At 36.6% G+C, this 20,484-nt stretch overlaps 2 protein-coding genes and 2 long non-coding RNA genes across 5 annotated transcripts; 1 reads left to right on the forward strand and 3 right to left on the reverse strand.

The window, feature by feature from the left end:
• Positions 1–3,045: 3,045 nt before the first annotated feature.
• LOC113672498 (tryptase gamma) lies at positions 3,046–9,192 on the reverse strand. The gene is made up of 8 exons (XM_027188788.2): positions 9,080–9,192; positions 8,221–8,306; positions 7,636–7,731; positions 7,040–7,270; positions 6,109–6,312; positions 5,168–5,476; positions 4,135–4,191; positions 3,046–3,180 (listed from the first exon to the last, which is right to left on the reverse strand). Exons 2-6 carry the CDS (start codon positions 8,273–8,275, stop codon positions 5,472–5,474), a joined length of 591 nt encoding a protein of 196 aa, XP_027044589.2. The 5' UTR covers positions 8,276–8,306; positions 9,080–9,192; the 3' UTR covers positions 3,046–3,180; positions 4,135–4,191; positions 5,168–5,471.
• Positions 9,193–12,457: 3,265 nt separating this feature from the next.
• LOC149040365 (uncharacterized) lies at positions 12,458–14,161 on the reverse strand. Its single transcript, XR_016179582.1, has 3 exons — positions 13,908–14,161; positions 13,080–13,157; positions 12,458–12,626 (listed from the first exon to the last, which is right to left on the reverse strand). It is a non-coding gene; the product is annotated as an uncharacterized LOC149040365 (long non-coding RNA).
• Positions 14,162–17,805: 3,644 nt separating this feature from the next.
• Positions 17,806–18,584, reverse strand: LOC113672451 (uncharacterized). Its single transcript, XM_027188735.2, has one exon. The coding sequence runs from the start codon at positions 18,470–18,472 to the stop codon at positions 17,876–17,878; it is 597 nt and encodes a 198-aa protein (XP_027044536.2). The 5' UTR covers positions 18,473–18,584; the 3' UTR covers positions 17,806–17,875.
• A 164-nt stretch (positions 18,585–18,748) lies between these two features.
• On the forward strand, positions 18,749–20,448 carry LOC149040366 (uncharacterized). Of its 2 annotated transcripts, none has more exons than XR_016179569.1 (2): positions 18,749–19,068; positions 19,372–20,448. It is a non-coding gene; the product is annotated as an uncharacterized LOC149040366 (long non-coding RNA). The 2 variants fall into 2 exon arrangements; XR_016179570.1 differs by having other exon boundaries at positions 18,749–18,897.
• Positions 20,449–20,484: the final 36 nt, after the last annotated feature.

Genomic DNA, 20,484 nt, shown 5'->3' on the forward strand with positions numbered 1-20,484 from the left:
AAGACAATCAACCTACAAACTTCAGAAGTCAATTCAACTTCGCTAAGTAAACATAATAATGACTGAATCTATCAGACCACTATGGGAAATTGTGCTGATGTTTTTTCAGTTCCTTAAATCCTCAGGTTACACGTGCAACTTTTGTTGTCAAAATGAGACCTCCATAACAAAGTTTGGCCAATAACTCTCATCTTCAGAATGAACATTTCAGGACTTTTGTATGCTAGTTGTCCTGTGTTATTGATGAACAGGATCAATATTGAAAACTATCTAATGGTAATCGGATATTAGCTCTTCCAATAGAAACCCAATGAGACACCAGACACTAATCAAAGTGCTCTGTGAGCAAACTCGTGAATTGACACATGATTTTTGAGATTATGTTTAATGTTATCTGGTTTAGGGAATTTTGTGGTTGATTGTCATCTAGAGTACGAGCAGTAGTTCAGTGTTCGCTAATGTAGCAAAGAAACAAAGTAACGTTGGGACAAGAAGGCATTACAATTGAAATGATCATGCTATTACATTTAACAAGGTGGATGATGTCATGTGTTTTAAACGTCTATCATTTTTGTTTCTGGTTCAAAAGAAAAGGTTGGAAGTAAATGTGGGTGAAAAGTGAAATTTACTGTCTTTCGTTGTAAATATTAGAAAATCAAGGCAATACTGTCTTAATGAAAACATTAACGATTCCCTCTTTATCAAATGAGACAAACGGGAACGAGTTTTGAGTGATATAACTAAGCCAAGCCTGCCACCGTCATTTTAGATCTCCGCCTGGGTAGATTTAAGTCACGTGCTAGGCAACGTATAATCAATAACAAGATAGAATTTCATTTCAGGCCTATTTATCAATTTTGTGGTGTGTAACTTTCGCATTTTAGTACGTTGTATATATGTTGAATCTTCAAATTGTCTTGAAACTTACGAGAAAATTGTTCTTTAAAAATTCACTGAAAATCGGTAGCTAAAATTGTTTGTCTAAGTGTTATTTGATTTTCGTGTTAACTTGTTATTTAGTCAGTCGCCGGCATCTTTTGTTGCTTCTCACAGGAAAAACACACGCGACGAAACGTAATGATCAATTTTGTCCTCAATCTCACGCTATAACAGAAAAAGCTTTTGAACATCTGTAAACTCCGAGCGCTTCGCAGTAAGTGATATTTTCAATGAATCTTCGGATTGTTTTCAAGTTCAAGGATTGTAAATTACAATTTTATGAAAAACGAAGGTTGTTGTTATTTCAGTGTGAATCCTTGAATGCTTGCCAGTCGCTGGCGCCGCTTGTTGAAACTAAAACGAAAAAAAAAACTCTTTTAAGATTATCATTGGCTTCTTTTTCACCCCACCACTATTCTTAGCAACAAAGGTCGCCATTTCGTCTGTTTATTGCTCGCCAAAAACTATCAAATGTACTCAAAAGCCTAAAATCTAAAAAAAGTTTACAGGAATCGACCAATCGAGCGAGCGAGCGAGCGAATGCTATTCCCCACATCCTATCTATAACTCGCTCTTGCGCATGCGCGCAATTCACGAGTTAAAAAGCAGCTCAATTTCGTAAGCCACACATGTACGCATTGCGGACCTATTTTTTGAAATGCCAACACATTTTCATGCGGTAAAATTTTTGGAACTTCTTCCTTGCAAGAATTATACTTTTTGATTTTTGCTCTCAATTCCCTGCTCAGAACTTATTGCCAAGCAGCCTAACCATAAATAGTAGTCTCTTAGAGTACCTTATTTGAAAGTGCGTTAGGAACTGAAAAATGCCACAGAAAATCTTTGTTGACAGAGTACTTTAGGCGCTCACATTCTAAGTGCTTTTTGTAGAAAATTAATATGGGCAATTTTTCTTATGCAAGTCAAATTGAATGCTACAAAATGAAGTAAAAACTTAGTACTTAGTACTTAGTAGCTAGAGCTTTAAGAAAATCTCGAAAATAACTCGTTGTGATACTATTTATAAATCAAGTCCGTTGAGGTGTCAATTGAGTCTACGAAGGACAAGATGTGACCCTCTCCATTAGCCAAATTCAGAGAAAATAAATGACTGATTGTTCAATTCCTCAGTTCGGGTCAGCTTTGAGGGATCTGCCCTAGTAAAAAACGCTATGTAAACTTCTAACGTACAATCTCAATCAAAACAGGACAAACAGGAAATTGTGACAAAAAGATTGACTTGGCCATAGTTCTTGATGCCTCTGCGAGTATAGGTGAAGAAAGTTTTAAAGAAGACTTTGCTAAGGCACTGATCAGGCGACTCGCCTTATCCAGTGACAGCGTCCGTGAGTCGCTCGTGGCGTCTTATTCCACTCATGGTACCTCCCTCTCCGAGCATTCCTTGATTGAGAAGAATTAAGCGTGCACGGGAATGCTTTGTGAAAAAGCCATCATCTTTTTTCTTTCTGCTAATTTTCAGTTGTTTTTTTCCTTTCAGAAGTAAGAGAAGTTGTTATTTTTATTACGAATGGATTTAGTTTCATTGGATCTGACGCTGTTAAAATAAGAGCTGACGAAATAAAAAGAAGAGGAATTGAAGTCATGGCAGTCGGAGCCACTAACAGGACGGGAGACGAAGAGCTGGAACATCTATTAAGCAAACCGATCAAGGATCATTTTTTTAAGCTAAACGGAGTTGATGATAGTGTTTTGAGCAGAATTTGCCGATAGTTTTACCTACGAACAGCTGAGAGAAAATTGCCGCAGAAACCAAACTTTTGTGCCGTTAAATATCGTGAGCGAAAAATTTCTGGATATCTTTGTGAGCACATTTTTATATTCAGAGCTGGAGCCTGGTATGTTAAGCTTTTGCTGGATGATTGATTAAGGGCATGTAATCAAAGTTTGGCTCCTGTGGTAAAATCTAGAAAATTCAGAGAAAATAAAACGTTAGAGTCCACTGTTGCTCCCTGTACTTTCTTTCAAATTGCGCAAATATTCGATAGAAAAATTAGAAGGAAGGGCCTAAAGTATTTCATCTATTCTTCCTGACCTGGATGTGCCTTAATGTCAACTTTAATTTAAAGAGTTAATGGAGACCCACACTTCTCGATTAGCTCATGGAGTAATGCCATCATTTTATTAACAACTACGTGTGGTAAATTCAATACAATGATCACCAGCATCTACAAATTGGCTGTTCCATGGACGACTTGCACGCTCCCTCGGTAAATTAGCGACCTTAAAATTACAATTAACATCGGTTAGTTCATCGCCAGTAAAAGTTCAATAAAAGCTGAAGTAAGTCGTGCAAAATGGACAGTTAGCAAAGAATACGGAGGAAGGAACCTAACAAAAAAGTATGATAACGATCAATTACCTCTTAATATTGCATAGCTCATTTATCGTTTGATAAAGTAAAAGTGCAAATATCAAAAAACCGTGAAGTTTGAAAAATGCTTCTGTTTTTAGTTGCTATTGTGTTCTCGTTTGATTTTATTTCCGTTTTTTTTTCATTTTTTCTAAGACTCAGAACATTTTACTTTCAATCTGAAACATAAGCAACCAATTTTAATCGATCGTTTTTTCAACGTTCACCTGTTACGAAACCCTTTACACCCAAGCATCAGTATGCATATTCTCCCGACTGTTCGTCATACATTTCCTATGATGCTGACAATGAGAATTTGTTTAACAATCAAGAGCTTCCCTAGTTGGTGATCATTTTCCCTATTCTTTTAACCCTAATGTTTGATTCAGGGATTATATTATGGGAGAAATTGGATGCTAGTCAATTTGTATCTGAAATTAATGACTTACCAATTGCAAAAAAGACACCGCAAAAAATTGAAAATACAATAAGTTTACTTATTATGCAAAAAGGAATCATGAATGTAGTAGAAAATCGAATATAAACAACAGAATGTGCTGCAATTGGTTAAAGGAACTATATGAATGAACAAGACTGAGTGAAAAAGACAAATGAATAAAGGAGGTGAGTTTCTAAAGAGACTGTGTTGCTGCGTCGGGGGGAGAGCATAACAGGTAATTTAGTGTTAAAATGTAAATTAGCCACCGTAAAGAGTTTAAAGGCAGACGTTTCGAGCGTTAGCCCTTCGTCAGAGCGATTGGAAGGGCTAACGTAACGTAACATAAGATTGAAAAAGAGCTAATGCTTGTTTTAAAATACTGTACCTGGCACTGGAAATCTCGGAATAAAAGGATGCGGCACACCTGGCCCTGGCCTCGGTCCTATAACGGAATAAAAGTAGCTGCAGCTTTCTTCATTTATCATGGCACACCCATACCACCGTACATAAAAGCAGTGGCAAATTGCATCGTCATCCACTTATTTTGTAAAGGTTTCTCTCTCAATTACAGTTAGGGATAGTTATGGAAGTTTTTCATCTATTATTTAAAGTGAAAAGAAGGCAGCGCGTTTCTATCATTGTATTTCCAAGAATTACGTCAGTTTAAAATAGTTATTATGACAATTAAGGGTTTGAATTTAATGTCAGTGAGCAAGTTTCTAATAATTTTTAACACCTCCTTCTGCCATTACTTGCTTGCTTTTGGATTTTCTCTAGTCTGATGTATGATTAACGAAGAAACCTCCGATTATCAAATATACTGAAAATTATACTGGTTTGTCAAATTTCGGTTCTCTCGTACGGCGATTATCAATCTCTTAATTCCATAGCTCCCCTCAAGATGTTTATGATATCTGCAAGTGTCATCTACAATGATTAAGACTGAGGCATATCACGCGATCCTCAATATTGAAGTTTCATTTACGAATTCAAATAGAAACTGGCGATCTCCTGGGGTCGCTTTGGATTAACTTTACTTTGCTCTTTGATTGGTCTAGGAAACTCGCGCCACTTTCTCAACCAGTCAGATTTAGCCCTTGAAGTAGGTTGCGAAATTTTTATTTGAGATTTACTGGAGATATCGTCCCTTCATCTGATTGGCCGTTTAGCTTATTTTACTTCTGGTTTTACTACATAAGGCACTCTATCGCGAAACAACACACTCGTCAGCTAATTCAACAAATTTTCCTTGCACAACCACAAACCTTTTCTGGTTGAAACTAACCAAAAGAAATGGAAGGCCTAGGTGAACAAGCCAAATCATGAAGGAAAAACGAAAGCCTCGAACTGGTGAATTTTGTTCAGTTCCCCTAACATGCGGTCAAACATATCGTGGGTAAATGACTAAAAGTTTGTACCTGCCATGATTCCTCGGATCCAACCCACGAAAAAACTGACCCGAGTGTACACACTGGATTGGTCAGATATGCAAAACGGGTGTCCAAAGGACGTGATCCCTTGGAGGGCAAACCTTCCACGGTCTTCACAAAACAGTGGACCACCGCTGTCCCCTTGGCATGTACTAGTTCCAGTTCCTCCTGCACATAACTGGAAATTAATATTAGGTATGCCCATTCCACATCTCCGAGGGTCTTGAAGAGGCATCGGTGCTTGTTGAAGAAGTGGAGGGGTTAATCTGTTTGGCCCAGGTATATGACGTCCCTAACCTGATGATTGGAATCAGTGCTAATAGTTTTAATCTTTGATGGTGCTTTCATATTTGCATCAGGGAACGCCGCAAAATGTTGAAAATGGAAAAACAAAAAGACATTGCTAGTCTGGGTTATGTAGACACATTTGTGCACGTGCAACATCCATTAAAACCCGTGGTAGCATTACATCTGACATACATCCTCCTTAAATCGCGTAGAGACATTTGTGTTGGAAGCTTTGGCAATTGATATGTATTCTTTACCTAGACTATATGAATATATTTATCATCAAAGTGAGGAAAGGTTATGTCAAGCTAAGCGCCAACCCCCCCCCCCCTCTGGATGGGAGGTTAATCTATCCCGAGGTTACCCCCCAGCATTTGATCAGGCTTCCCTGACAATTCACCGGTACCAAATTAATACTCCTGGATGGAGAGAGGCACTGTGAAAGAAAAGTGTTTTTCCCAAGTATACAACACGATGACCTGGTCAGGTCTCGAACCCAGACCTCTCCACCCAGACTCCAGCTCACTAACAAAGAGGCAAACGCTCTCCCACATCATAGCGAGAAGTTCGGTCTCATAGTCTAGTTTTTTTTTTTCTTTTAAGTTTTTTATATTGATCAAACATTAATCAAATATGCTTACCAGCAGCCATGCATTTTGCTGTAAGCGATGGTTCTGTTGGGTTATTATCAGGCAAGGGGACAGGTGGGATATTGGTTACCCTGCCAGCGAGCCTTATAAGGGCAATGTCAAATGGACCCGCCGGTGGAAACGGCCTATATTGGGGATGCAAGACCAACTGTGCAACTCCAAAGTGCATACCAGGCTGATTGTTACCCTTGGCACCTGAAATAAAAAGAAATATATCACGAGTGAGGCATATTGCTCTCATACAATTGTACATTTCGAGATCGGCTATCAGCACAATCAAAATATCATAGCTTTAATTTGTAATTGAAAACAAAATGTTTAAAATATGGAGTTTAAAACGTTTGAGCCTACGTTTCTGTGTCATTTCCAGTATAATTTAATAAGTTATATTTAATTTAGTTATGAAAAATTTTTTACCCATGTCGATTAGCAATCGATATCTGCAGGTCAAATTGGATATTTAGTACTAAATATGAGAAAATTGACAACGTATGTGAAGTGGTCGTGATGTTAGGCATCCAAATTTGACTTCATATGTGCAGCGAGGTAAAGCCATTTATATCATTTTTGAGACGGACTGATTATATAAAAGCGGCACTGATGATTGTACACTGTGTAATTCCGTTGCAACCAGTTGGATCAAGCTTAAATCCATTATCTACAGAAACTTCGGCCACTTTTATATCTAGCAGCCGTTCTGATCGACGCGTAGCTCCTGGAGATCATATTTCCCGGAATTTATACTGCAACCTCTCAATCTCACCTGGAGGGTAAGATAACTCTTAAGTGTTCTCACAAAACGAAAGTTACGTTGAGGGAGATGGGTGGTGAATGGAGGCAACGCTCAGCCCTTCGCTCTTCGATTCATAGTTAGTTAATACATCTAAAAGAATGATCAACCGTCTATGATGGGTATACCTACCCAAAAACACCTGCATTGTCTGAAGATTGATTGAAGGTTGATAAGTATGGGGGTCAAAAAAGCAGTGAGCAGCTGTAAGCACCCATTCAGGACTGATCAGTGAGCCACCGCAAAAATGACCATGATGTAATGTTCTCAATGAAGCCAGCCAGGGCCATGTGGCAGGATGAAGGGCATGTGCTCCATTGATAATTCTTCTGAAGAGAGGTGATGAAATCGCACTGCGATAACCTATGGGATATATACATGATAAGCTGAAGTATGCATGCATTTTTTGATTGGCTCTTTCTTATGAGTTCTTGGAGGAAGGGCACATAGATGACGTCGCCATCACCAACTTTTCGCTTCAATCTTACATAAAACAAATCGATGCCATTTCACTGAGCAATTTCTCTGCTACTTTTTTGTTCTCACCACATTTTGACACTATCTGTGATTTATTATTGATCTGACACACGACAATATGGAATATATTTGTTTAAAAAAATTTAGGCGATGACAAAGGCGTATCTTTTATGCCTACTATAGTATTCTACGTATTTATGAAAAAGAATACTTACTACAAAAAAAATTGTAAAAAAGTGACGAAATTGTACCTGCATTTTGGAAACTTTTGGGTAGCTCTTGACGTTCAGGGGTGTCGGACTGGGGTGTCGAACCGAATTCGTCCTCTTGAACGTCGGCTGCCATGGCTGAGATTAAAATTTCATCGTTATGTTGTTATAGTGAAAGGAAACACACCACTCACTTCTGCAAGAGACTTGGATCTTTCTCTAGTGATAAATTTATACTGGACAGTATATAACAATGAGGTGGTTTTGAAAGAGTTTATATCAGTAATAGCCAGTACAAACCCTGATTCCAAACTAAATGATAATTGCTAAAAAGAGGAAAAGATCTTTGGTACTGAAATAACAATTTCTAAAAGAATCCCACGAGTAACTCAATCTTTCTGAGTATAAATGAACCTAGAAAAATCTTAAAATAATTCTAAGTTCAGCGACTTATTTTCTTCTCATATAGTTTGGTAGGAAAAAGCCGTATATGGTATCAAACAAGAATTCTACAAAGTTAAATTTGCAAATGTATTTGACAATGCATATCTCATAGGAAACGTACTTAAATCAGCATTCACATCGTTTAACATTATGTTTCCCTATAAAAATAGAACGAGTACTTACAATGTACAGCGTAACAGGCAAGAATGAGTAAAAGAGTCCCTGCGTTTACCGTCATGGTCCGATCTCTGGAACAACGATATGAATCCCTAAGAGTGGAAAGCAGCAAGATTATCTCATTAGGAAAGCCTTATCACTCATTATATGTAACGGGGGAAAATTTAAAAATGTAGGTGCTACACGTAAGAATGACTTAGCAAGTCTTAAGCAAATCAAACTGCCTTATGAACAAAAAATTAAAAGTTATAATTGACGCGAGGAAATTCTGCTTTTTCATAAACCTATTCCTGAAGCTACATGTTGTGACATTTTAATTACCTGTGGTAGGAAAGGGACTATAAAGTATTAGTTCGGTAAAACAGAAACAGAAAATCATGAAATGATAAACAAAGAAGGAGAAAGAGTGTGGTTGATCAAGGAGAAGGTTGGCATGAGTTGTAAATTACTACAAAATATTACTTTGGTAACATGATAATTTGCATTAAAAGCAAAATAAACCCATGATGAAGAAGGATAGTTAAGTATGTATAAAACTGACACGAATTGTAAATTACCACAAAATATTACTTCGGCAAGGTGAAAATATGTGATAAAGTCAATTGATGAGATTGGCACGGATTGAAAGTGGTGAAATCAGTTGGAAAATGTAATGCTATGAACCCATTTGTGCATAATAGCTCTTTCAGTGTCAATGTCGCTGAATGAACTTTTCAGAATTCGTGCGCCTTGATTTCGTGATGACGTGTATCTAAAGAAAATTCTTCCTTTATCGATCTGAACTAAAAGCTTACTCGGGAAAGATTGCACAATCTTCATCTATGTTATTGAAGTTTTAGTTATGACAGAGGCTTGTTATACTCACTTGGAAATGTGTAGGTACGATCTTCAATCAGCTCAGTGTTTTCAAGCCTCTCTGGGAACAAGAAGAGAAGTTACTCTTTCTTTTCGCTCGCGCCTTTTTATTCGTTTCAAAACAATGGCTAAAGGAAAAAGATATTAACATTAAAATTGAATCTATTATTTTCTTTCACAAATATGCCGCAAATTTTAATAGAAGGAGACTTATGCTTCATAGATATCAATGAGACGTAAAAACAGCCTGCCTACTTTAGGGTTGATGTGTCTCAAATAAAAGGTGCTGCCTCAGTATTGACGTTCTTTTTTACATAAATAATTATGCTCTGCATTTTAGCAGAAGTTTATGGAGCGCGTCTGTAATTTTCATCCACGGCAAACAAAACTAATGTCATTATTACTACAATTCGGTGGCAATGGCGTGTGAGTTTGTCACGTTTGTAAAATGAGGTCCAAAAACTTGTGGTTATAAGGTGGATATTTGATTCACTTGATTTTACCGATTTGTATTTCAAAATAATTTGAATAAAAGATTTTGTTATAAAACATCTTTTATAGAAGAAAGATAAGCTTAAGAACATAATTCGCGTCACTGATTTGCAATTATAGGTAAACTATTGTTTTACCATAAAGCATGGAAGCACAGCTTTCTTTCTGCTCAAGGGTTAGTTTAAATTAAAGATATCAATGTATCCATGAAAGTAATCAAGTAAAAGAGAGCACTAGACGGTCTTTTTTTGTTTGTCTTTGTTTTTTAATGTTTTGCATTTTTTTGTCTAAGTTAGCTGTGCTGTGCAAAAAAACTTTGAACATCAAATTTAAGGGAGCTCCTAGCGGAACAATTAAGATTTTTCAAATTACTCTCAAAAGCACTCGAAAAGTAGGCTAAATCATTCGCCTCTGGCTCGTGATTCACCACTTTTCTCGTGTTCTCCCAAATCAACGTTCCCCTGAGGCCGCGTGGGTTATTAGGCCAGTAAATCAATAGAAAGTGGAGTCTATTGCTTAAACAGTCCGTGCTGTTTCTGTCGCATAGTTCTGGACAAAATAATAATTGCATAATTGTGAAGGCCTCTTTCTAGACTCATCCGAACAGGATTTAAAGACGCATGTTCTTACTTTTCACTTGTGCAAAACATTGTCCGGTATTTCCCAATAGTTAACAATTATTCACTGCAGTAAAGGTAAATATCTTCCACTTTCACCGACACTGAGGTGAATAATTTTCTTAGTATCTACCATAAAGAAACCAAAAAATAGTATATTTCTTTCAAAATTTTGAGAAATGTCAGATATGAAACGCTCGAGGCGCGATTTTGTCCTCTTGACCGCTAAGAAGTGACTAGTACGTGCTGATCACTTCCGTGATAGCCAATTAGCCCCTTGCGAAAAGCACAATACACCTGCGTGGTATATAATAATGTCTACGGACAAACATTTGAAAGGAAATTGGCTAAGAATAATGATTAAAAAAGTCGCTTTACAATTATATTGTGCTTGTTTTCATCTACAATCATACTCCATCAGCTTTCGAGCAGATGATGGAGCACAGCGGTAATTGAAGTTTAATTTCGGGTAGTTCTTAAAGATGAAAAGCAAATCAGTGGGGGGAGGCGTGTCGGTAACATTGACTAGTGCGTGCGTGACTGATTTTAGCGACAGTTAGTTCTAACCGTTAATGATCAATCGAATGGAACATTGGCTCCAAGTAGCGGTTGAATTACTCTCAATGAATTATTACTCTGCTATCGAGCAGCAGTTTACTGAGCACGTCTCTTGATTTAACTCCAGATGGTTATCTTGTTCTGCAAGCAGTTGAAGCAGAAAGCTATTAGAAATAGTCTTTCCAGCCCTTTACATTCGGCTTTTGAGCAGAATTTGAAAGTCCACGTCTTAAACTATCACTCAAGCATGAAATTTAGTGCCGATTTCGTTACTCTGACATTCTCGAGCACCCGTTTGTCTGAATATCCTGTCATTAGCAAATACAAAAAGTGTTAAGATGGGACAACTACCGAACAATATTAGGGTTTCCAAAGATCTTTAATAGGGAAATTGCAGCTTCGTCTTTATTTTCTCCAAGTTGGTTTGTATAAATTTGTTGATGGTTTATAGATGTGCTATCGAAAGAAACAAACGACTATATCTAGCAGTGAGTGAGTGACTGATGACTTGAGTGACTGATTTGCAATTAGTTGCAAAAAAATCAGGTTTAAACTGTTGCATTAACAGAAGGAAAGCATGCAAGACTTTGTTATAGGACATAAGCTACTTCAACTCGGAGATGGCAAAGATACAGCCTCTATCAATGATAGTAACGATCTGAACAAATCTGTATCGTCTCATCTCTTTGAATATATATACCTGAAGCATATCTGACTGAATACCGTTTTCGCTTGAAGACATGTAAAAGAGGTTTTCAATGGGGTGATAAATTTACCCCTAAGGGTTAAGATTTAAGCCATTTGCCGCTAACTTTTAGTGAGAGTTTCATGACTCAAAAAAAATGGCGCACTCTTTAAAGAAAATATTTTAACGGTTATAGTTTTTCGTTAACGATTTTACGGTTAACCCCATTGAGACCGTCGTTATTTATCGACGCGTTATGGTTTTATTTATATATACGTGCATAATATCAATGTGATAAACTAAGGTCTGAAAGCTCTATCCAAGTGTGCTAAGTCTGTTATTCTCCAACACCGATATCACTGGAGCATCAGTTACATGTATAACTGAATAGCAGTAAAGGAGTTGGTTTCCGATTTCAACAGAAGTCAAACAATGTCCGATAGATAAAATTTGGATGTTTATCTACCGGTATTGAGAGAAAGAAGTTTATCCGCCTTCAAATGACATTTCTAATTCTGACCAAAGACTCTCAACATTACCTACAATTTCTGCTTAAACGAAGACTTTTAAAATCATTTGAATGATCATGATTTCTGATGGCCGAAGAAACTCTTCCATTGAGAAACTGTGTGTCCATCAATGGTTCATTCCACACGCCGAATTTGTCAAAGGAAGCGGGAAATCCAAGAGGGTGACTTAAGGGAATTTTTCTGTTGTTGTAGTGTGTATGTCTGGGTGAGGGTAATTTTTGAAAATGACTGAGTTGTAGGTGACAATGACTGACCGGATTTTGTCATCAAAGGTAAATAAAGATGTATTTTGCAGTCTATTGTTCAAGTCTTGTAAAAAAAACTGATAAGTTAGTACTATTACAAGAAAAACAAACTAATCCACTCCGAAACTTCTTAAACCTATTAAATCAGCCATTACGTCGATTTTTGCTGTCAGACCTGTTTGTTGAAGTTTATTTTCGAGACACAGACGAGACCTTTGTTGAGTAGCTAGGTTTGAGTAAATCAATAATAATGCAACAAACTAAAATATAACGTTTAATTTATTTTATAACAATAATTTGAAATCAAGATGTTCCTTAAGGAACAAAAACAACAGTTTTTGTCATTCTCCTCTCTTCAGATCTTCCGTGACATTCCTCACGCGAGTACTTCTATTTCTAGTCAGAGCCTTCATCATAACCGTAGCTTTTTCTGAAACGTAGAAATTTCCGATTTAGCTTATGAATAACGTTTTCAAAATTATCAAAAAAAAAATAATTGAAATATCATATTTATGTGAAAAATACTGCTAACCGAATTTGAAGGCAACCCCAGATATCACTGGCTTCCTTGCTGAAACGAGGGTCTCAGTTTAATGATCATGATGGCTTTTACGGATAACGGTTAACATTCTAGCCATTTCACGGCTATCAATCAATTCCCTTCCGTTACGTTTAAAATAAAATTTTACGGTTGGCTCTTTTTATGCGACTGACGATATAAATTTGTTAATTTTTACCTTAACTTTTTTAGCCGTTTTCAGGCTAAGGGAGACCCTCCGAAAACGTTACTTCCATGAGTGAAGGGCAGTTTGGATGATAATTATCGTTACAAATTAATGCAGTAATCCTTTTACAAGTAAATGAATATATATAGACACTCTACCATTATAAGGTCGCCGTCCTCTACTTCTCTCCCAAATTCGATCGGTGGAATGTATGGAGGAGGTTGAAGATAATCATGCTGAAAGCCAGTAAAAATGATAACAACAGTAAACTTTTTACCAAAAGGTGTTTTGTATTATCATTATTATTATTTTGTCTCGGTTTTTCATATATAACATGACAATTCAGTTGTTTGGATCGCACTATATTATGAAATATGAGGACCGGGAAAAAAAACACTAAAAAATTAAAACTTAATTTCGCAATCACAAAAATAAACCAGATAATTTAAAAACTGATTTCATAGTATTGAAAAATTAATTTAGCATTTTAACTAGCGCGAGGCAAGCAATAGGCATGTATACACGGGCGAACCCATGTGATTGAAATAAAATATCCGTCGAAAAGGGAGGCAGTAAGAACCTAGAATTGATTTGTTACATTTAACAAAAACGAGAGAGTAAAAGAATTTATGTTGAAGAAAGCACAGTACTATAGACTCCGAATAAAAAAAAAGAAGAGCACGATTGAAGGCATATTCGATGTTAAGACTAGAAACGTTTCCTCAGACCTGCAATGTGAAAGAAGGCAGTTTAAATTTGGAGGATTCTGTGTAAGTCTGAAAATAACTCTAGGTGCTCCCTTGCTACGTTACGACAAAATATTGCAAAGAGGAAGCTTATACTTTTTGTAACGTATCTGGACGTCTTTGCCATTGTTAGCCAATCGACCTAGATCGCGAAATAATGTTCGGTTGAGTGCTGTTTTATACGCGTTCGAGTGAATCTTGCTACAAACAACTCGTATTAATTCTAATCGTTCTATTTACCATTTCTAGTTGAACATCGGCCTCTCTCTTTCTACCAAACTCGATGGGTGGAATGTAAGGCGGTTGTTCATCGTTTTGTTGGGAAAATCCAAAAGTCAAAATAAAACATGTAAGCCACACTAAGTATTTCATGACTAATGATATATCAATAACCTATCTATGAGTGCGATCCATGGCGAATCTTCCCAAGAATGGGGACTATATATACGGGCTGAATTTCATAGCTCAAAGTTAGATTGGTTTTTAATATGCTTGCTCGGTTTTTTTGTCAAACAATCGCCTTTTTTCCCGAAGCTTCCGTGAGAATGCTTGTCTCGAATTTACCCTTTGTCCTGTTTGTCAGTTATCTCTAGTTTCACGACTGACTGAACGTTGCGGAAAGGAAATTCCGCCCTCATCAATGAAAGAGGAACTCGATCTTTTCTGTTTTCATTTCTTAGAAAATTTACAGTACACGATGTCCACGTGGCGTTTCTCAATAAGGCACTTTTTCTCCAGCTCAATAGTTACTCTCTGAATTTGATTATAAACACCCATGATAAGTCCGAGCTTGCTTTTGTCCTAAAAGTTAATGACTAGCATATGAGTGATTACCACACAGTGGGTAGTCCCGCCCAACCCTAAACAGGAAAATTCGAAGTGGGAGTTATTGAGATAGATGAAATTCTACATAAAAATTTAATTACGACTGATAATTTCCATCCTACAACGGAAGAGAAGGGAATTATGAAAAAGGACAATGTCATTTTGTCTTCCACGCTCTTTGACAGTTAGAATTTTGAGTACACGGCATATTAAAAAATGAAAACCGTGACGGGATGCGGCCAACGGAATATTCCTGTCTTCAATCACAATTTTTTCCGAGTTTGAACTTAATTATGTGTGAAATTGAGCGATGAATATATGTATTGAAAAGCACAAAGTCGAGTAGCTTCAGAAAAACGGAGGAGAAATCTTTTTGTTGTGTTCGGCCCTTTTAGAACTAAATAGGTCTTAGTTTGACAGGATGCCAGTTTGAGACGGATGAAAATCAGTTTAACATTGTTAAATATTCTTTTTGGGTCGTGATTTAACAGCCATGAATGAAAAAGCAAGAGAAAAAAGACAGAAAAAAAGAACGCCAAACGGTGAACATAGCCTATCTGCGCGATGTCGAACAGCCCATAGGACGTAATTTGGTAAAAAAAAATGATTTGAACTTCAGCAGATCACAAAGAACGGTCGACAATGAAACTGTGGTAACGATAAAGACGGTGAACAATAAATAACCTCGCCTTTGTCATATAGTTTATCTTTTAATATAAATCATTTCATTGTATTTTCCATACATGATAAACTAGAGTGTTTTGATTTGTAAAATACTGAAAAGGCAGCAAGCAGACCGAAATAAAGTTAGCAAACTATTGTGCGACTCGGCTCGCAAGAAGATTGCCGTAAGAACTGAATTTAGTTAAGTTCGTAGGACATAAGACCTTAAGCCATATGTTGAAAATCTTTATTTATCCTTGTGCCCATCAAATATTTTGGTATTATATCTTTACTTTTTCTGAATTATTGATAAAAACCAGCTTCAAGGGATAAGCGTCAGTACTGCACTATTACGGATCAATGCAAGACCTATATTCCCTGCAACTTTCATCGTTGTTGTTATTTTAATCGTAACTTTTAATCAGTAAATTTCTATATATTTACACAGAGTTATTTTTTGTGGTCTTTGCAGAATGAAATATGTCGACGCTTGCATATAATTTGATTTGGTTCATTGTGCAAAACATAATTAGGAGTTCTTAGGTACACAAAAAGGCCTTTAAAGTGGAACGAACAACAAATTTATCACTACGAAGTTTGCTTCGTTAAAGTTAAGAAATCGTTCTTGCGCCGATTCCAGGTGTCAAAGAGAATATTATTAGACTAATTCTGGAAAAAAAGACCGAGAGTGCATAGGAAAAAAACATTATTTATAGATTAGAAAAGCGAGAAAAAATACAAAGGAAGAAAGATGACTTAAGTTACGAACTAGAAAAAAGTAGTTGTTAATAAGAAGCCTGAAAAACTCACAACAATCTTTCAATAGCCACTGAGGTTTCAAGTCAGCCACTGAAGCTGATCAGTATGCAAGTTCGTAGCAGACCCGTGAAGGACAGTTTGAGAAATGAGTGTTTATACATTTTAATTGATTTTTAAAGAAATACAATTTTAAAGACAAAATAATATTTTCCTTGTGCCAGACATCTGTACGGTAAAGAGTTGGAGATTTGCCAGGTCCAGTCGGGCTTTATTAAGTGATTCACCCACTAGAAAGATCCGGCATATAGGCCACATTTCAATGAACTGCCATGGCGAGTAAATCATACACTGAGCTGAACGAGTACCAAGCAGTCCTCTACGACACTACAGATTATAAATTATCAAACTTCCAAAAATTTTATTGTAAGATATTCATCACCAAAAGGCTTTGTTTTGTATATTTCGAACTTTGAAAATCTTAAAGTTCTCATTCAGCGCTTTTTGGTTTGCCTTGTTCCTGTAGAACGATTTTCTTTTAGAGCCCTCAGGCTAACAAGATTTATTGTCATAATATTTTACGTTCAACAGCGCGTGAAATTGCGTCTAATACAGGCACCAATGGGACTAAATTTTTCACTTTGGCGACCAAATCCTGAAAATTAGTCGCCAAATTGGCGACTAGAATGCTTCATCATAACCATACCTAGAGATATAGTGAATTAGAAAGATTTGGAAAGATAAATCCGCGGCAAACGTCCTCGATAAGTTCGTTTCCAAAACGCAGCACATGCATCTTGATCGATAACTAGACGCCATCTAAGATTTAGGTGAGCTTGAAGGTTGAATATCACCCATCTTATTGTCCACTTTGTAGCACGTTAAAGATCTTTTTCCTAACTTAATTTTGGAGGGTCTGTCTGGAACGCTGACAGCGTGGAAAAAACGTTTTGTTTGTCTTTAAAAATGGCGACCAACTTTTTTTGAATTGGCTACCACTTTGAAGAATAGCCAAGTGGCTATCAGAAAAAAAGATTAATTTCATGCCCTGTACAATCCAGCCAACTCAAATCAAACGCAGGGGTCAAGCATCGTTATGTTACTCCCCTGATGATCAGAGTAATAATTTAAAATTTATTGATTTGAATTTTTGATATTATTTCCCATATAAAGCCAAGTCGTAAGGCTTTGATATTACTCACGGTTTACTCAGAATGGTTATATATTTTTTTCGATAAGCGGGCGATTTTATATGTAGAAATTATGTCGAACATATCAACGAAACTTCATATCTGATTAAGCTCAGCTTATTTTGTGTTCTAACATGCCAAACCTAGCATATTATGCTTTCGAGTGATCAACGCCGTCCTCTGAAAGGTTGGAAGTAGAACAGGTGTATTTTAACACGTTAGTTGTATTACAAACCGCATGTCGTGTAACTTTTCGCTCTTTTCTCAATAATTCGGAAGTAGTTTACGCTCAGAAAATTTAAAAACGTGTCCGCGACTTTTTTTTTCCTCCCTATTGTCATTGGACAGGAATCGGTTACTGCTTGGATCCTGATCTATTCCTGTATTAAGAAATTTAGAATAGTTGGCCGGTTTTGATACTCAGTGTATTTAGACTGTGAACATTGGGATAAAAATTTACATAAGCAGAATGGATAACAAGTCATATTAATAAATGAATACCCCCTGCAATAAATAGTTAGCACATGATTCACAAAATGAACGGTTTGAATTGCATATAGAAAAAAAAAATATGATTAAAACTTAAATGCATTCGGGTGCGCACTTACAGCAACAGCTATGCCTTAGCTGGTTGACTTACAATTTTCTCTTTGCGTGTTCCGGTGTTAAAAAAAAACAAAACAATGAACAAATCAGCGAGCATATCTTTCTTCACATTTATTCACATTTGAGTACATCGTATGTAGATTCATTTGCGATCGTGTTCAGCTGGCCTTAAATTTCGTTTAATTCTAAGTTTTTATTCAAAGAGCGCTTTCTTGGGATTTTGCGATACTTTTCCCTTCTCGAAGGTTTTAACTTCGTTGTTAATGGGGATTCTTCGTTTCCCATTTCATCAGCATCCTGTACACAGACACAATTCATTTTTTGAAAGTATTCCCCGACTGTGAAAGCCAGCTGTTTCGCCACACTTTTCTTCTCGCACCAAAAGGCGTGCGTTAGATAAAAATCTCCTTCGCGTCCTTCCAAATGATGATAATTGAACACCAATACTTTCCTCCTTTTGCTGTCAACCCCGCAGTAGATTATTTTGTTAAAGTTGTAAACAGTTGTAGTCGCATGCTCTTCTTCATCAGCCCTGTAAAGCTCAAATAAATTGTCTTTTACTCGAAGAATTTGTTTCGGAAGCAAATTATGTTTCAGTTTTAACCGAGAATTGTCAAAGATTTCCTCCACGGACCCGCATATTCCGTTACCAACAGGACACAATACTTGAACGCTTCCAAGGTAAATAATTGGAAAGCTAATTTCTCTTTTTGTATCGGCGGATTCTCGAGAGAAACGAATATTTCGTAATGCATCGTACGCCATACAGGATTTTGAACTTGCGATATCAGGTTAAAGTTGGAAACTTCGAAATTCGACAGTGACGAAAAAAGACTCCTGTGATGAAAAATTTTGAAATATCCGATAAAAATTTAATTTAGATGCAAAGGAGTACAGAATAAACATAACAAAAGAAAACATTTGTTTTATTGACGATGGAAAGTTTCATGTACGTCATCTGCTGGTTGATTGGAGGAAATTGTCTGTCCATTGGCTAATAAACCCGGTGATAAACATTCAACTTAGATGACAATTTTTTATTTTAATTTTGGTACCATTATACTAATGACATGGAAATTTTTACGTTATTTTGGATATCAAGAGAGACAATTAGTTTAAAGAGGAAGGTTGACCTTTTTTTCTGAGGAACAGCCTCGCTAAACCAACCGCCATGATTAGTAGAAGGAAAGGTCAGATCGGCTTTTGCTTTTTTTGTATGCTGAGACATGAAAGATAAGAGTTTCTCGTGGTTTTCTATTCTGGGTGGACTAAAATAAAAATATATGTATAACGTATAATTTACTTAAACATCGTGCCGCTGCAGAGCTCAGAGCGAAACAGAAAATATGATTTTATCCAAAGTAAGATTATTTCTTTCGTTTACAGCCATCGTTAAACACCAATAAGAGTATAGTCTTTATATAAAATTTATCGATGATAATTCCTCTTTCTTCGCTGTAAAAATATCCACGAAATCTGCAAGTACATTAGAGAAACCTTCGAAAGTAGTCTTGTTTGATTAATAGGAAAGAAAGCTGATTTGAATATTAGAAACATTATATCTTCATTGTTAAATATTTGAACCATTATTTGTTTTCTTGGTATTTAATTCTTGTGTACGTGTAATTTTAAATTATTTATTAATTTCATTTTAAATTTGACAGCTCCTTCTAATTCCTCTCGAAGATATAAAAAATTGCATTTAAAACATCAACCATCGATTTTGATCAGACAAAAGAACGGAAAAGATTCACGGAAAAGAGTCACGGAAAAGAGTCACGGAAAAGAGTCACGGAAAAGAGTCACGGAAAAGAGTCACGGAAAAGAGTCACGGAAAAGAGTCACAGAAAAGTATCCTTTTTATGCCTTTAGGATAAATGTGGAGATAACGCTCCTTACCTAAAACCTTCCAAGCCTTCTTTTTCAGATCTCAATCTTCGTCTCGAGGAATTTTCACTCACTGTGAAATGACCCGAAGAAAAAACTTCCACAGTGAAGTAAGTCATGGCTTTTTAAGTCTCCACAAACTTAAAAATTTGATAGTCAAATGACATAATACCACTGAACTAAATTTTAACCAATCTAGCAGCCGAAAAACTCTCTAAAAGTAGGTATATCGAGTACTCTTTTTTCGACTTCACGGCGCCGCCATTTTTAAAAAAATCTCGGTGACTAAGCCGTTCATGACGTCCCAGAAATTTAACCTTTATGCTGGGAACGGAGGTGCCGTTCAAACACCAGCTGTGGGAAAGGTTATTGGTCTCCTTATATCAAGTTTAGCCCGAGTTTCAGTGTAGCAATCTTTGTTCGACTTCACGACGCCAACATTTAAAAAAAAAAAAGTTCAATGACTAAGCCGTTCATGACGTCCCAGAAATTTAACCCTAATGCTGGGAACAAAAGTGTCGTTCAAACACCAGCTGCTGAAAAGGTTATCGGTCTCCTTGTCTCAAGTTTAGCCCGAGTTTCAGTTCAAATTAATGCCTTTCTAGTGTAACCGACAGTGCAGCCATACTGTGAACTTATGTCTGTTGCGTCACAAGTGAGCAGCCAGGTTGCTTAGCAACATTCAAACTAAGTGATAATTTAAAGGCACGTGATATGCCATGCATTTTGGACCGGAACAATAAAAGCAACGATAGCAACAACGTTGTAACAACTGCTTCTAAAATTGACAAATAAGGAGACTTGACATGTAGTTAGCTTTATTATCTAGAGAAATTACATACACGTATCTCGTAACTCAATTTTTTGCCAGTTGCTCTCAGCATTCGTAG

This window comes from Pocillopora damicornis, chromosome 9, assembly GCF_964200805.1.
Source record: "Pocillopora damicornis chromosome 9, jaPocDami1.2, whole genome shotgun sequence".
NCBI lineage: Eukaryota > Metazoa > Cnidaria > Anthozoa > Scleractinia > Pocilloporidae > Pocillopora > Pocillopora damicornis.

Bases quoted from the DNA above. Each gene is read 5' to 3' on its own strand.
- LOC113672498 (XM_027188788.2), bottom strand. From the start codon at position 8,275: ATGACGGTAAACGCAGGGACTCTTTTACTCATTCTTGCCTGTTACGCT. The intron at 7,732-8,220 runs GTAAGTACTCGT...TTTTAATCTCAG, and splicing joins TGCCTGTTACGCTGTACATT to CCATGGCAGCCGACGTTCAA. The intron at 7,271-7,635 runs GTACAATTTCGT...TATATCCCATAG, and splicing joins CAAAAGTTTCCAAAATGCAG to GTTATCGCAGTGCGATTTCA.
- LOC113672451 (XM_027188735.2), bottom strand. From the start codon at position 18,472: ATGGCGTACGATGCATTACGAAATATTCGTTTCTCTCGAGAATCCGCC.